The sequence below is a fragment of the Crocodylus porosus genome, unplaced genomic scaffold (assembly GCF_001723895.1).
Source record: "Crocodylus porosus isolate Cpor-Errol unplaced genomic scaffold, CroPor_comp1, whole genome shotgun sequence".
Classification (NCBI taxonomy): Eukaryota; Metazoa; Chordata; order Crocodylia; family Crocodylidae; genus Crocodylus; species Crocodylus porosus.
In genome coordinates, this window is record NW_017728907.1 from 32,749,601 (window position 1) to 32,762,241 (window position 12,641).

Genomic DNA, 12,641 nt, shown 5'->3' on the forward strand with positions numbered 1-12,641 from the left:
CTGGGGGCTGCGCGACGGGCCGGGGCTGCGGCCAGCGCCTCAGTTTTCTTGCACCTGCCCGTCAGGGCCCCAGGGTCGCACCTGCTGAGCCCCTCAGCTGGACCAGGGGCTGCCAAGTAGCTTGCAGCGTCTGATATCCAGGAAGTTCTGATTTAGAGGCCGTGTCCCTCACTCCTGCTCTTGTAGCTACTGATGCCCCCGTGGATTTGTCCTGTCTTTTGAATCTGGATAAGCCATCAGCTTTACGCAATCTCACTGAGCCCATTTTCTCTCCTGTCTTTTTAAAGGTAACTCAGAAGTGCCAACAGCAGTTAATATAACTTGGTCATCAATCAATTATAAAACACTACTGACATGGCTGCCAAAGCCAACCAACTATGCTTACACCGTAGAAATATTTGGGTAAGTAGAAATCGTTGGAAATGTGTTAGTGTCAATGCGTATTGACCCTCTTTTTAAGTTTTTATACATAAGCTTCTGTATAAACTTATAAGAGTAACTTGGAGAGGGTACTAGCGTTTTGCAAACGGATTTTTGTATTAATCAGCAACTCCTTAAAAGTACTGGTAATAATTAGTCCTGTTGGGTAACATTCAAATTGCCTCCGTTCATCTAAATCTGTCTAGTCTTCCTTTGTTTCCTTCATGGTTTATAAAACAAATGTCACTTACTGGATGAATAAAACCCAAGCCTGCAGAAGTGCCTAACTTTTTTTTATTGTTAAAATGTTCCACTGCAATATCTGTAGAATATTACAACTTCTATGAATTGGCTTAGAAAATGATGATTAAACATGCCCCAAAGAGAAACTTCATCATTGCTCTGTCTAGAGTGGTGCCACTTATATTACTGTAACAACTTCTGGCAGGTTCAGTGCCTATAACTGAAGGATCAATATAAAGAGCAATGAGAAAAATACCTGAGCAATAATTCAGTGACCTGACCTTGTCTGTGTGAGTCTGGGGCAATTGAATGACTTTGCCCAATCCGTGACAGCATTTTGAAGGCAAACGTTTAAACAGAACCCTGTAACACAGCCAAACAGTGCAATCCTGCAAATGCTGATAGACACAGGCGTCCATACCATGTAGCATGATCCATGTAATTCCCATCAACAGAGGTCCACTTAGCTAAATCAAAGGGTTCCCTATAGTGTGGCATAGTAGTCAACTAGTGCAAATCACTGTGCAGGATCAGGACCACAGAGGTCAGCATTCTGCCTAATTGGGCCATACTCCCAAAGGTATTTGTGTTCCTAGCTGCCTCTTTAGACACCTACCGTTCAGTAAGTTAGCCAAGTTGGTTTTTAGAAAACCCTAAATATCTGTTTGGACCTTTTTTACCTTTTAAAATTTGGTGCTCAGTCCATTGGGCCTCTAGGGCCAAATTCTATGTGTTTGTAATATAACATGAAACATACAGGACCAAACTTTGCTAGTCTTAATCACATAAATAGTTATATCTTAAAAAGGAGTTTGATTCACTTTTTTTTCTGGTCTAGTTTCAGCAGAGTCTAACAAAAGCTAGTTAATTTGCAAGTCGTACTATTTTAGTACTAAGCCTCTTATATGAATAGAAATGATCCTTTGGAGAGAACAATTAAATAATGTTACAAAAATTACTTAAATGTACTTGGAGGAAATGTGAACAGACTGGCATTAATTACTTCCCTTTTTTTTAGTGAAAAAATAGCGTATGATGAGATCTGTAAATGGAAGTACTGTAGACTTCCACAGGCGCAGTAGTACACCCATGTGGATTCATTCACTGGTAGCAAAAGTACTGTACCTTGCTCTCAACCCCTAACAGACTATTTTTGATACTGACACAACTATCCCTCCATCCATCCCAAATGAGAGGGGCAAACAGTTTTGAGTCCTTTTCACTTTAATGTCATTAATTACATAAGTACAGTCTTCCTACTGACTTAGTGTGACAAAACTGCTTGGTTTTCTTTCAGTCAATTGTTTATTTCAATATAACTGAAGCTCTTACTCCTGTCATTGATGATGATAAATGGATTTTTAATGTTGCTTATACCATCTAGCGAAGACAAGCATAATTGCAGGTTAAGAAACTTCTTCATGATGTATGCCAGCAGAGGCTTTTTTTTTTTTTTTTTAAGGCTTTGTTAATTTAGGGTATAGGATCTGAAAATGTGTTATTGCATGTAAACATTTTCAGATTTCCATGCCATGTGAACTTACAAGTGACTCGAGAGTGAATTTTGAAAATTTTCTTCCTTTTTATTACAGAATATCTTTTAAAGTCAGAATTTATTCAATAGCAATTTATTTTCAATTTGGATATAACATGTATGTCCACATCTAGGTATAGACATAAAGCCATATTTTTCTCTAAAGCGCATGTTACTTTTTAGCAGAGAAGGAAGGTCAGTTAGTTTACTCTCCATATTGCTTGAGTTGATTAAATCAGTGTTTTGTTTTGTTTTTTTTTATATATATTGTAAAGCTACCCTGTTTACATGGTCTGGAAAACAAATTTAGGTGTATAGGTACAATAAAGCCACATTCAAAGTTTTAAAAATGGAACCATTTTAGCCAGGCACAACATATGCCTAGAACTGCTAACAAAAATTTAATGCATTAAAAATGTCATTTGTTCCTTTCAGGAGTCGCACTAACATAAGAAGAAAATGCATCCACACAAAAGAAACAGTGTGTGATGTTACTGATATTATACTAGAGAATGTAAAAGACACCTATACTGCACATATAGTATCTGACATGCTTTCAAATATAGATGACTTTGATGAGAAACTTTATGCAGCCTCTCCAGAATTCACACCTTACAAACAGAGTAAGTAAATTGCCTTCATGTTGTCTTTCCTCATGCTTTAACTAAGCTATAGGACAAGTTCCATTTACTATAACTGGACTGGAATTGGGATAAAGACATTTTCCATTTTGAGTTCTCACAAAGCTCATGCTTGAAAGCCATTCATAGCTAAATTTTTTTTGCTGGTACTGTGGACCACATAAGTGGAAAGGTGCATCATAACCACATATTGTGAAGTTTAAGTAGTATATACAGGCTTGGAATATTTATTAATGTACTACCTAGACACTAAAACTTTTGAAGTCTACTGTAGCGGGTTGCAGGTGGGGTGGGGAGGGGAGAGAAAATTTGTCAATTAATCTTCTTTGTGTACAATTTTAATTCTGAAATAATTGCTTATATTTAGCTTTAATTGGGAAACCAACTATTCAAAATTCTATGCAAAATGGCTCCAAGTTGATAGTATTGGTTCAAGATCCATTTATACCCTCAACGTCTCCCAATGGAAGCTTGAAGAGCATCAGAGACATTTTTAAGGATGATCTGGAATATGTACTCTATTACTGGAAAGATAAAAGTTCAGGAAAGGTAGGTTTGTTTTGTGGAGTTTGTTGTTTTGTATGTGACAGTTACACAACTTCTATGGTATATTAAGAATTAAAACTTTTAGACAAAACACCACCTTAGGTGATTAAAAAAGACTTCCTTTTTCTCCACAGAAATATGAAAAAACCAAAAGCAATCAATTTGAAATTGATGTTGACAAAGAAGAGAACTATTGCTTCTTTGTGCAGGCAACGGTTCCTTCACGTACAGAGAACCGCAACAGCCTGGAAAGTAAAGTGGCTTGCACCAGTATTTCCAGAAATATTTTGGATGGTATGTATCTGAAAAAAATGTGGCTTGACTCTTGCATTCCAACAAAAATAATTCTAATCCTCTGTTTGCTTACATTTTTAAGGAAGCATACATTTATGAACAAATTTCAGAATAAACTATTTCCTGCTTAAATTATGAGGAGCACTTTTGCCCCCTGCAGTGCAGAAACTGATGGGGGGAAATCACGGAAATTCCTTACTAACTACTTAGATCATACTACAGTAATAATAATAGCTGCTAGTTTTTTAACTGAGAGATGAATCTTCCATCTAAAACCACCTATGGCTATTCATTCCTCTAGAGGAGGAAGGGGAGGTTGAGTTGATGGTTTTTCTGTCATTTCAAATAATTCCAGATTCTCTCCCGACTATTTTTGTTAAGATTAAAAAAATGTGGTTTGATATTGCAATAATTTGAACTGCAGTCAACTCCATCCAAAACTACATGCATTAGGCAGATAATATTTTAGCCCAAGTGTCTGTTAAGGCTTGACTAATATATAGCTACTTAGGGAAGACTAAATTCATAACTTTTAGTTCATTCAGGTTTAAAAGTGGGTAAGCTAAATTTAGTGTTTCTTAATAGGGCTTAGTGCAGCATGTCTGAGGAAAAGGACTTATTCAAGAGCTCTCTAGTCTAGTCAGGATCTTAGGATAAAGAAACTGGCTATTCGTGTAAAATCTTTGTGCAATGATGAGTTACTAAGTCTAAATCTTTTTTTTTTTTTCCTTTTCTCCCCCTCTCCTCCCTCCACCCACTCTTAACAGAGTATCAATTCGAACTGTTTGTTATCATAGGGGCTGCTGTATTAGTAATCATCATTATAATCGTCATTGTATCTGTGGCCATCTATAAATGCAAGAAAGAGAAAGCTGCAATAGTGAAAGAGAAAACACCACTTAATGATGTCTGAGGAAAAAGCCTCATTACTACTGCAAATACTACAGGAAAGCTCATGGTACTTGTTGAAGAACACTACTGTCTCTAAATATTTTTATTAGTTTTAGTCTTTACTCAAGAGCAAAGGAACATTTTGTTTCTGTGAAACAACTATGATTGTATTTTTTTTAAATAATGTAAGTGGTGATAGGGACTGGTAAAATATGTTACTTCACAGCAAAAAGCCACTATTTTTTATTCCTTCTACACTTTTTTTTTTTAATACATAGTTCTGCCTTTTTAGTTTGGATATTCTGTCCATCAGCTAGGTTATCAAAGCTGAACAAATAAGTGACTTCATAATCTCCCAGTGACTTGACTTGGTGAGGTAGTGACATGACTTACATCACACATTTTTAACATGAGAAAAAACTTTATGCAAAAAATCCAAACTGTTACTGGACACTCTCTCAAAGCACTTGCTACCAATCAAGAGACAGCATAGCCAGTCTGAACTCTGGCATGCTTCTGGCATCTCCAGGTAATGTCAGACTGAATAACTTGCATTTGCATTACCTGCTATTTTGAATTGGTAGATTGAATATGCAGTAGTAGCATTTGCTGCATAGCAAATGCAATGCTGATGATTAAACACTGACAGATCAATATTTTATTAATGATATCTGTACACAGGACAAGCTGATGTGATCTAGATATACCTCAGATTTATAATAATTTTAAATATTTATAGTTTTATTATTGGGGAATCTAATTTTATATGGGCAATATTTGTATATATTGTGGTAACTTTATTTATACTTTTTTACTGAAATAAAGATGAATCTGAAAACAGTTTTATTTATTATTGTAACATGACATTCAGTGTAGGAATCCAGTGCAATGTGGATTTTGGAAATATGTGGTGCACCCCTCAGTTGAGTTGTCAACAGGGCCAATATATCCTGTAGTGAACTCTGCTGCTCTAGCTACACTTACGTTTTTAAAGCTAATATGGATGTCTGTGAAAGTGTCTCTCTTACCCTGTAGTGGAATTAGTTTAATACTTTATAAAAGCAAAGCATTAGGTCTGAGTCTGCACACATGCATGGACACTGTTTCTCTCAAATTTAGTTTAGTTACTTGTATTTATTAAAGAAGTCTTGCACTGGAATGAAACTTCACTTTTACCATGTATTTATTACTGTAAGTACTGTACTATCTACATAAAAGAAAAATGCATATTTTACTGTAGGTGTAGGTCTCAAAGTACATTACACAGCTTCTAGGGAAACCCTATGTATGCATTTACTGTAAGGAACACTAACTTATTATAGTCAGCTCCTACATGAGAACTGGCTTGACTTATAACACAGCACATTCTACAGAACACTTTGTAAGGGAGAGAAAAATAAATATCCTTATTCTGGTTTTACAAATTGGGTAATTCAGTCACTGCAAAATTCATCTTGCATATTTTATACCACAAGCAATTGATAAACACATGCTTCCTACCTTCTACACTTGATAAAATTAGAAAAAGCAGGTTCAATAATGCCTAAGGTGTACAAACAGATAGGTGAACAGCCAGCAACCAGGGAGCTGGCAAACAGGAGCTGCAAACAGGGTAAGCAGTTTGCAGGCCAGTTCACAGGCTCTCCATGCCCCCCCACCACTCTTCTTTTGAGTGGCAGGTCTTTCAGCTTGGTGTAAAGAAGCAGGAGCGGGGGAAAAGGGAACACTTTGGGGCCAACAAGAAATAAACAGGCTAGTTCTAGCTGAGTTTGCTAGGCAAAGTCTGCTTGGAAGAAGAGCAGTAAGAGACAGAAGGCAGATTAAGAGACCCAAGAAAATGGCTGGAGAAGCCACTGCCTCTGCTTGCACCTGTGAGGTTTCTGTCCAGGCAGGAGCACTCACCATCAAGGCTTCACCCAGGTCCAGGTTTGATGCTGCAGCTTGCAGGTTCTTTCTGGTGGCAGCCAGGTGGGGGAGTGCCTGAAGTGTGAGCGGTGCCTCCTGGTGGTGTCTTTTAGGAAACAGGGAAGAGAACTACGGGAGGAGGTGCTGAGGCTCCGAAGCATCCTATACCATGAAGCATTCATTGAGTCAGTGCTGGAGGAGACCTCTGGGACTGTGGAGGAAGAAATGCCAGACACAACACTGTTGGACCAGGATGAAATGGTGGATGAGGCTTTCTTCAAACAGCTAGCAGAAGTGTCTGGATCACAGGCCCTGGTTCTTCTGGGGGACTTCAATCACCCTGACATCTGCTGGGAGGGCAATATAGCAGTGTGCAGGCAATCCAGGAGTTTCTGGAGAGTGTTGGGGACAATTTCCTGGTGCAAGTGCTGCAACGGCCAACTAAGGGGCATGCCCTTCTTGACCTGCTGCTCACAAACAGGGAAGAATTGGTGGGGAATGTAGTATAGTGGATGGCAACTTGGCCAGCAGTGACCACGAGATGATTGAGTTCAGGATCCTGAGGAAAGGAGGGATGGAGAACATAAGAGTAAGGACCCTGGACTTCAGAAAAGCAGACTTTAACTCACTCAAGGAACTCATAGGCAGGATCCCGGGGGAAACCAGCCTAAAGGGAAGAGGAGTCCAGGAGAGGTGGCTGTACTTTAAAGAAGCCTTACTGAGAGTGCAGGAACAAACCATCCTGATGTGCAGGAAGACTTGCAAGTATAGCAGAAGATCAGCTTGGCTTAACAGGGAACTCTTCAGTAAACTAAATCACAAAAATATAAGAGCATTGGTTGGGCATGCAGGGATGAAGTGAGGAAGGCCAAAGAATAATTGGAGTCGCAGCTAGCAAAGGATGTGAAGGGTAACAAGAAGCATTTCTACAAGTATGGCAGTAGCAAGAGGACAATCAGGGAAAGCGTGGCTCCCTTCCTGAATGGGGGGAGGGGGTAGCAAGAGGACAATCAGGGAAAGTGTGGCTCCCTTCCTGAATGGGGGGAGGGGGTAGCAAGAGGACAATCAGGGAAAGTGTGGCTCCCTTCCTGAAGGGGGGCGGGCAACTTTGTGACAGAGGATGCAGAAAAGGCTGAAGTGCTCAATGCTTTTTTGTCTCAGTCTTCACAGGCAAGGTCAGCTCCCAGACTACTGAACCATACAGCACAATTTGGAGAGGTGGTGAGAAGCCCTCAGTGCTGAAAGAACAGGCTACGTAGAAAAGCTGGATGTGAAAAATTCGATGGGGCCAGATGGGATTCGCCTAAAGGTACTGAGGTAGTTGGCTGACGCGATTGCAGAGCTATTGGCCATCATCTTTGAAAACTTATAATGATCAGTAAAGGTCCTGGGTGATTGGAAAAGGGCAAGCATAGTGCCCATATTTAAGAAAGTGAAGAAGGAGGATCCAGGGAACTACAGACCAACCAGCCTCGCCTCTGTCCCTGGAAAAATCATGGAGCAGATCCTCAAGGAATCCATTTCTAAGCACTTGGAGGAGAAAAAGGTGATTAGGAAGAGTCAACATGGATTCACCAGGAGCAAGTCATGCCTGACCAATCTGATTGCCTTCTATGACAAGGTGACTGGCTATGTGGATGTGGTGTATCTTGATTTTAGCAAGGCTTTTCATAAGGTCTCCCACAGCATTCTTGCATGCAAACTGAGGAAATATGGGCTAGATGAATGGCCTGTAAGGTGGATAAAAAACTGGCTACAGTATTGGGCTCTGAGAGTAGTAATCAATGGCTTGATGTCTAGTTGGCAGCTGGTATCGAGTGGAGTGACCCAGGGATCAGTCCTTGGGCCAGTTTTGTTCAGTGTCTTCATCAGTGACCTCGAAGATGGCATAGAGTGCACTCTCAGCAAGTTTGCAGATGACACTAAGCTGGGAAGAGTAGTAGATATACTGGAGGGTAGGGCTAGGATTCAGTGACCTAGACAAATTGGAGGATTGGGCCAAAAAAAATCTCATGCGGTTCAACAAGGACAAGTGCAAAGTCCTGCACTTAGGACAGAACAATCCCATGCACCAGTACAGGTTGGGGGCTGAGTGGCTGGGCAGCAGCTCTGCAGAAAAGGACCTGGGGGTTACAGTAGACAATAAGCTGAATATGAGCCAAGAGTGTGCCCTTGTTGCCAAGAAGGGTAATGGCATACTGGCCTGCATTGGTAGGTGTACTGCCAGCAGGTCAAGGGAAGTAATTATTCCTCTCTATTTAGCACTGGTGAGGCCATATCTGGAGTAATGTGTTCAGTTTTGGGCCCCCCACTACAGAAAGGATGTGGAGATATTGGAGACAGTCAAGGAGAGGGCAACAAAAATGGTGGGAGGGCTGGGGGACATGACTTCTGAGGAAAGACTGAGGGAACTGGGCTTATTTGGTCTAAAGAAGAAAAGACTGAGGGAGGATTTAATAGCAACCTTCAACTACCTGAATGGGGGATATGAAAAAGGATGAAGCTGGACTGTTCTCAGTGGTGGCAAAGAACAGAACAAGGAGCAACAGTCTCAAGTTGCAGCAAGGGAAGTTTAGGTTAGATATTGGGAAGCATTTTCTCACTAGGAGGGTAGTAAAACACTGGAACAAGTTACCCAAAGAGGTGATGAAAACTCCATCCTTGGAGGTTTTCAAAACCTTGCTAGACAAAGCTTTGGTTTGGATGATCTAGCTGGGGATGGTCCGCTGGACTAGATGACAGTATAATAATGTGATTACTGAAATGTTAGGCATTTTTGTTACTATGCATAGCATTAAAGCAATGCCCTGTACAGTCAGGGACTAGATAGAATAATGGCCAAACAAGGCATAGCAGACTCAGCTCTTCACAGTGGGAAGGCTGCTGCTGAGAGGTACGTAATGAATGCGATTATGAGCTTAACTTGGATCACTACTCATGTGACAGCACAGGACAAAGAGTTCACAGTATGGCATTAAGTGACAATAAACAGCAGTGAAAGAAAATACCTGCCCAGTGAATTTTTTGTAATGTGGATTATTTTCAGTTGAGTCATAAATACTGTACAATTCCAGTTTTGAGATGAATGGTATGGTATAACTGAATCAAAGAAAATAAAGTTTAAAATGATTTTGGAAGGTTGCAGTGTGCTTCTGCAACCTGGCTATATTCAAGTGGGCTTGTCTGGCACATATCAGAAGCTGGAATCACATTTGTATTAGTTAATGCAAATATTAGGCACAGGGACCAAACTCAATCACAGTAAGATAAAGGGGTTTTTGTGGCCTGCTCATAACACAAAGAGCCAATTTAGCAGGTATTTTGTAGCAGCCCCACCCCTTGGCACTGATTGGTGGAGAGGCTCAAAGGGAAGAAGGGGTGAGGGGGTGGCCGCCATCTTGATTGCTGGCTGCCCTTCATACCACCCTGCCCTTCGGCACTGACTAGCAGAGCACCCCTGGCAGGGGGCAAACACCATCTTGCGTGCTGCCCTTCATGCTGCTCTGCCAGCCAGCGCATTCACCTTCCAGCTGTGAGGACCTATTGGGAAGCCAGCATTTTACTTTTATTAAGTTGTGGGGGGGAGGAAGTTGCTGATTTCATGGAAAATCCCAGATTTTGTGGTTTGCACAACATTTGTGAAACCACAAATTAAGTAGGTCCCTATTTCTGCATAATAAAAATACAGGGAAACAAGGATTTTTGAGGGTGATATCTTTTATCAGACCAACTGTATATGCATACAGATAGATATCTATATCTATATAGATACTATATGCATATACAGTTGGCCCGACAAAAGATATCATCCATATGCCTTCTCCATAATTCCTAGATCATCATGGCTACAACATCACTCCAATGTTACTAATACAAAGCAGTAATTCCTTTAATGCTTTTGTTTCATTGAGTTTGCTAAGGGGGACAGAAGTGTTTGTGAGTGAAATTCATGTCTGCTAAAGCACCACCCCCTCCAAAAAAAGAGTCTTGCTAATTTTATTCCAGAATTAGTATGCTAATTGCCCTCCCTGCGACACTTAGCAGCACAGTTACCCTCCCTGCAACTGCAGTAGTTTGGCACACTAATCCTGTGCCCCTGCCCAACACCCTGGCCAGTATGTTCATGCCACTGGGGGGAGCCCCACGCGATGGAGCTGGCTGCTTTCCCCACTCCCTGCCGTGCAGGTCCCGGGACTCTGCCAGAAGCGGCAGGGAGCCCTGCCCCCCTGCTTCCCAGCAGAGTCCCGGGACCTGAATCTGGTGGGGAAGGCAGCTGACTCCATCATGCAGGACATGATTTTTGGTATGATTTGGTTTTTTCCTGGTTCCAAGATGGCAACACCTCCCCCCCAAAAAGAACATTTCCAGGGCCATGGGGAGAAACTTCTGGTAGCAAAGGTCAGGGGGTTACAGGGTAGGATTTCTGGTCCCAAAATGGTGACCAGGGGGCAGGGCACCTATCAAGGGGTGGGGCTACCCTTGTGGCCCTTGCCAGCTCACCAAAACTCATTATGTGGCCCTCCAGCTGAAATAATTGCCCATCCCTTGTTTAGATATAGTAGCTCCTTCATGAAGTAGAATAGAAAAGTTGAGACATACTTCCTCTCCCATCAGCTTCTAACCCCCTGTGCCTGTTCCCTACCACCGCAATTCCCATCACTTACTCTGCCTCACAACTGTTTTCCTTCCCCACTTATAACAAGAGTAATGGGGAAAGACAAATGCCGTGAGTGTTCCTGAGTCACCCTTCACTGTTAGTTGCATCATACGTAAGAGATTAAACAAAATGGAATGAGGGTAGAAGTTTCTCCTACACAAATAACAGAGGGGAGCTTCAATCCTACACTTGATTAAACAGTATGCCCTAGAGGTCCCATCTTGCTTCAACGTATTGTATTCAAACACCACATTTTTACTTAAATGAATATAATCCTTGGACCAGCAAATAACAACATTAAGACAAGTGGCATCTCTCAGTTTCCCATAGCTTCCTGTTAGATGAAAATTGGATCTGCTTCTTGCCAAGATTAAAAATAGACTGCTAACATTAAAATGAGATCAGTAAGACCTATTGAAAATGTATGCATACCGTGTTCTGATTTTTAAGTCTATTATTCTAGGTGCACTATAGGATTTGAATACAATTGTTTTGCTAAGATATCTAACTAGAGGGGAAGCCATTAATCTTAACTCACGAGGATTTACAATTCTGGTTCATGGTTACTCTTAATGATGCAGATTTCATTCCTTAATTTTTTTAAATTTTAAATATTCACTAAAATGTGAATTATTTAAACCACAAATTGCTTGAACATTAGTCATGTATGTAGAGAGAACCTGTACTTAATTATTTCATCACAAATAATACAGCATAATTCAAATTCTTTTTTACTTTGGAATTTTTTTCCCCCCAGTTGCATAAGCATTTTTTCTTTCTTTTTGTTCCTCTGCAAGTCATCATAGTACTTAATTTTGAAACTATAATGGAAAGTGTTGGATACCAAGCAATTAAAAAAAAACTTAATTCAATACAGCGTACTTTATAACAGCAGACAATGACTGGGATATTTTAAAATATGCACAGAGTACCTCCTCTTACTTTAATGAATGGCTTTTACAGAATGTGAAGCTGTCCTGCATGCCGTATTTTTTTTATTCAGACCACAGATACACTCATGGTAACAAAGATTACAATCAGTTTTGCTTCTTGTCCTTCCACTTTATTCATAATGTTATTCAGAAGCATATGAACATCAAGAGTACAGCCAGCTCATCTTGTTACAAAACTGCTTTAGTCAATCACTTATGGTAACAGTCATAGCTACTACATACATAGTGTTCCGTGTTTTCAGTTATTATTTAACAAAAAAATATCCGGGAATTTTTCAGGGTTTATTTTCCAAAACCAGGTTGAAATCAGGATAAAAGGAAGAAAAGAAAAAAGTTGGTTTAAATTGGGGAAAATAATACGTTCCCATGGCGGTGAGGGAGGGAGGAAGGCTGGGACTACGGAAGGGGTGCGGAGAGGGGTGTGGCACAGCCCGTCAGCTGCTCCTGGGGCTGCAGCAGGGAGCAAAGTGGAAGGAACTGTCAGTGGGTGCAGGGCAGAGTGGGGGGCATGGCTCTTGCTGCTACATGCACCCAGGGAGGGCTGCGAGCTGTGGGGC

General features: G+C 40.8%; 1 protein-coding gene across 1 annotated transcript in view; it reads left to right on the forward strand.

Moving 5' to 3' along the window:
• F3 (coagulation factor III, tissue factor) overlaps positions 1–5,407 on the forward strand; it is a 9,042-nt gene extending 3,635 nt beyond the window's left edge. Inside the window, exons 2-6 of the mRNA XM_019530599.1 lie at positions 261–402; positions 2,633–2,820; positions 3,206–3,387; positions 3,519–3,678; positions 4,446–5,407. Of these exons, the coding sequence (XP_019386144.1) occupies positions 261–402; positions 2,633–2,820; positions 3,206–3,387; positions 3,519–3,678; positions 4,446–4,591 (818 nt within the window). The 3' untranslated portion in view covers positions 4,592–5,407. The remainder of the gene's footprint in view (positions 1–260; positions 403–2,632; positions 2,821–3,205; positions 3,388–3,518; positions 3,679–4,445) is intronic.
• Positions 5,408–12,641: the final 7,234 nt, after the last annotated feature.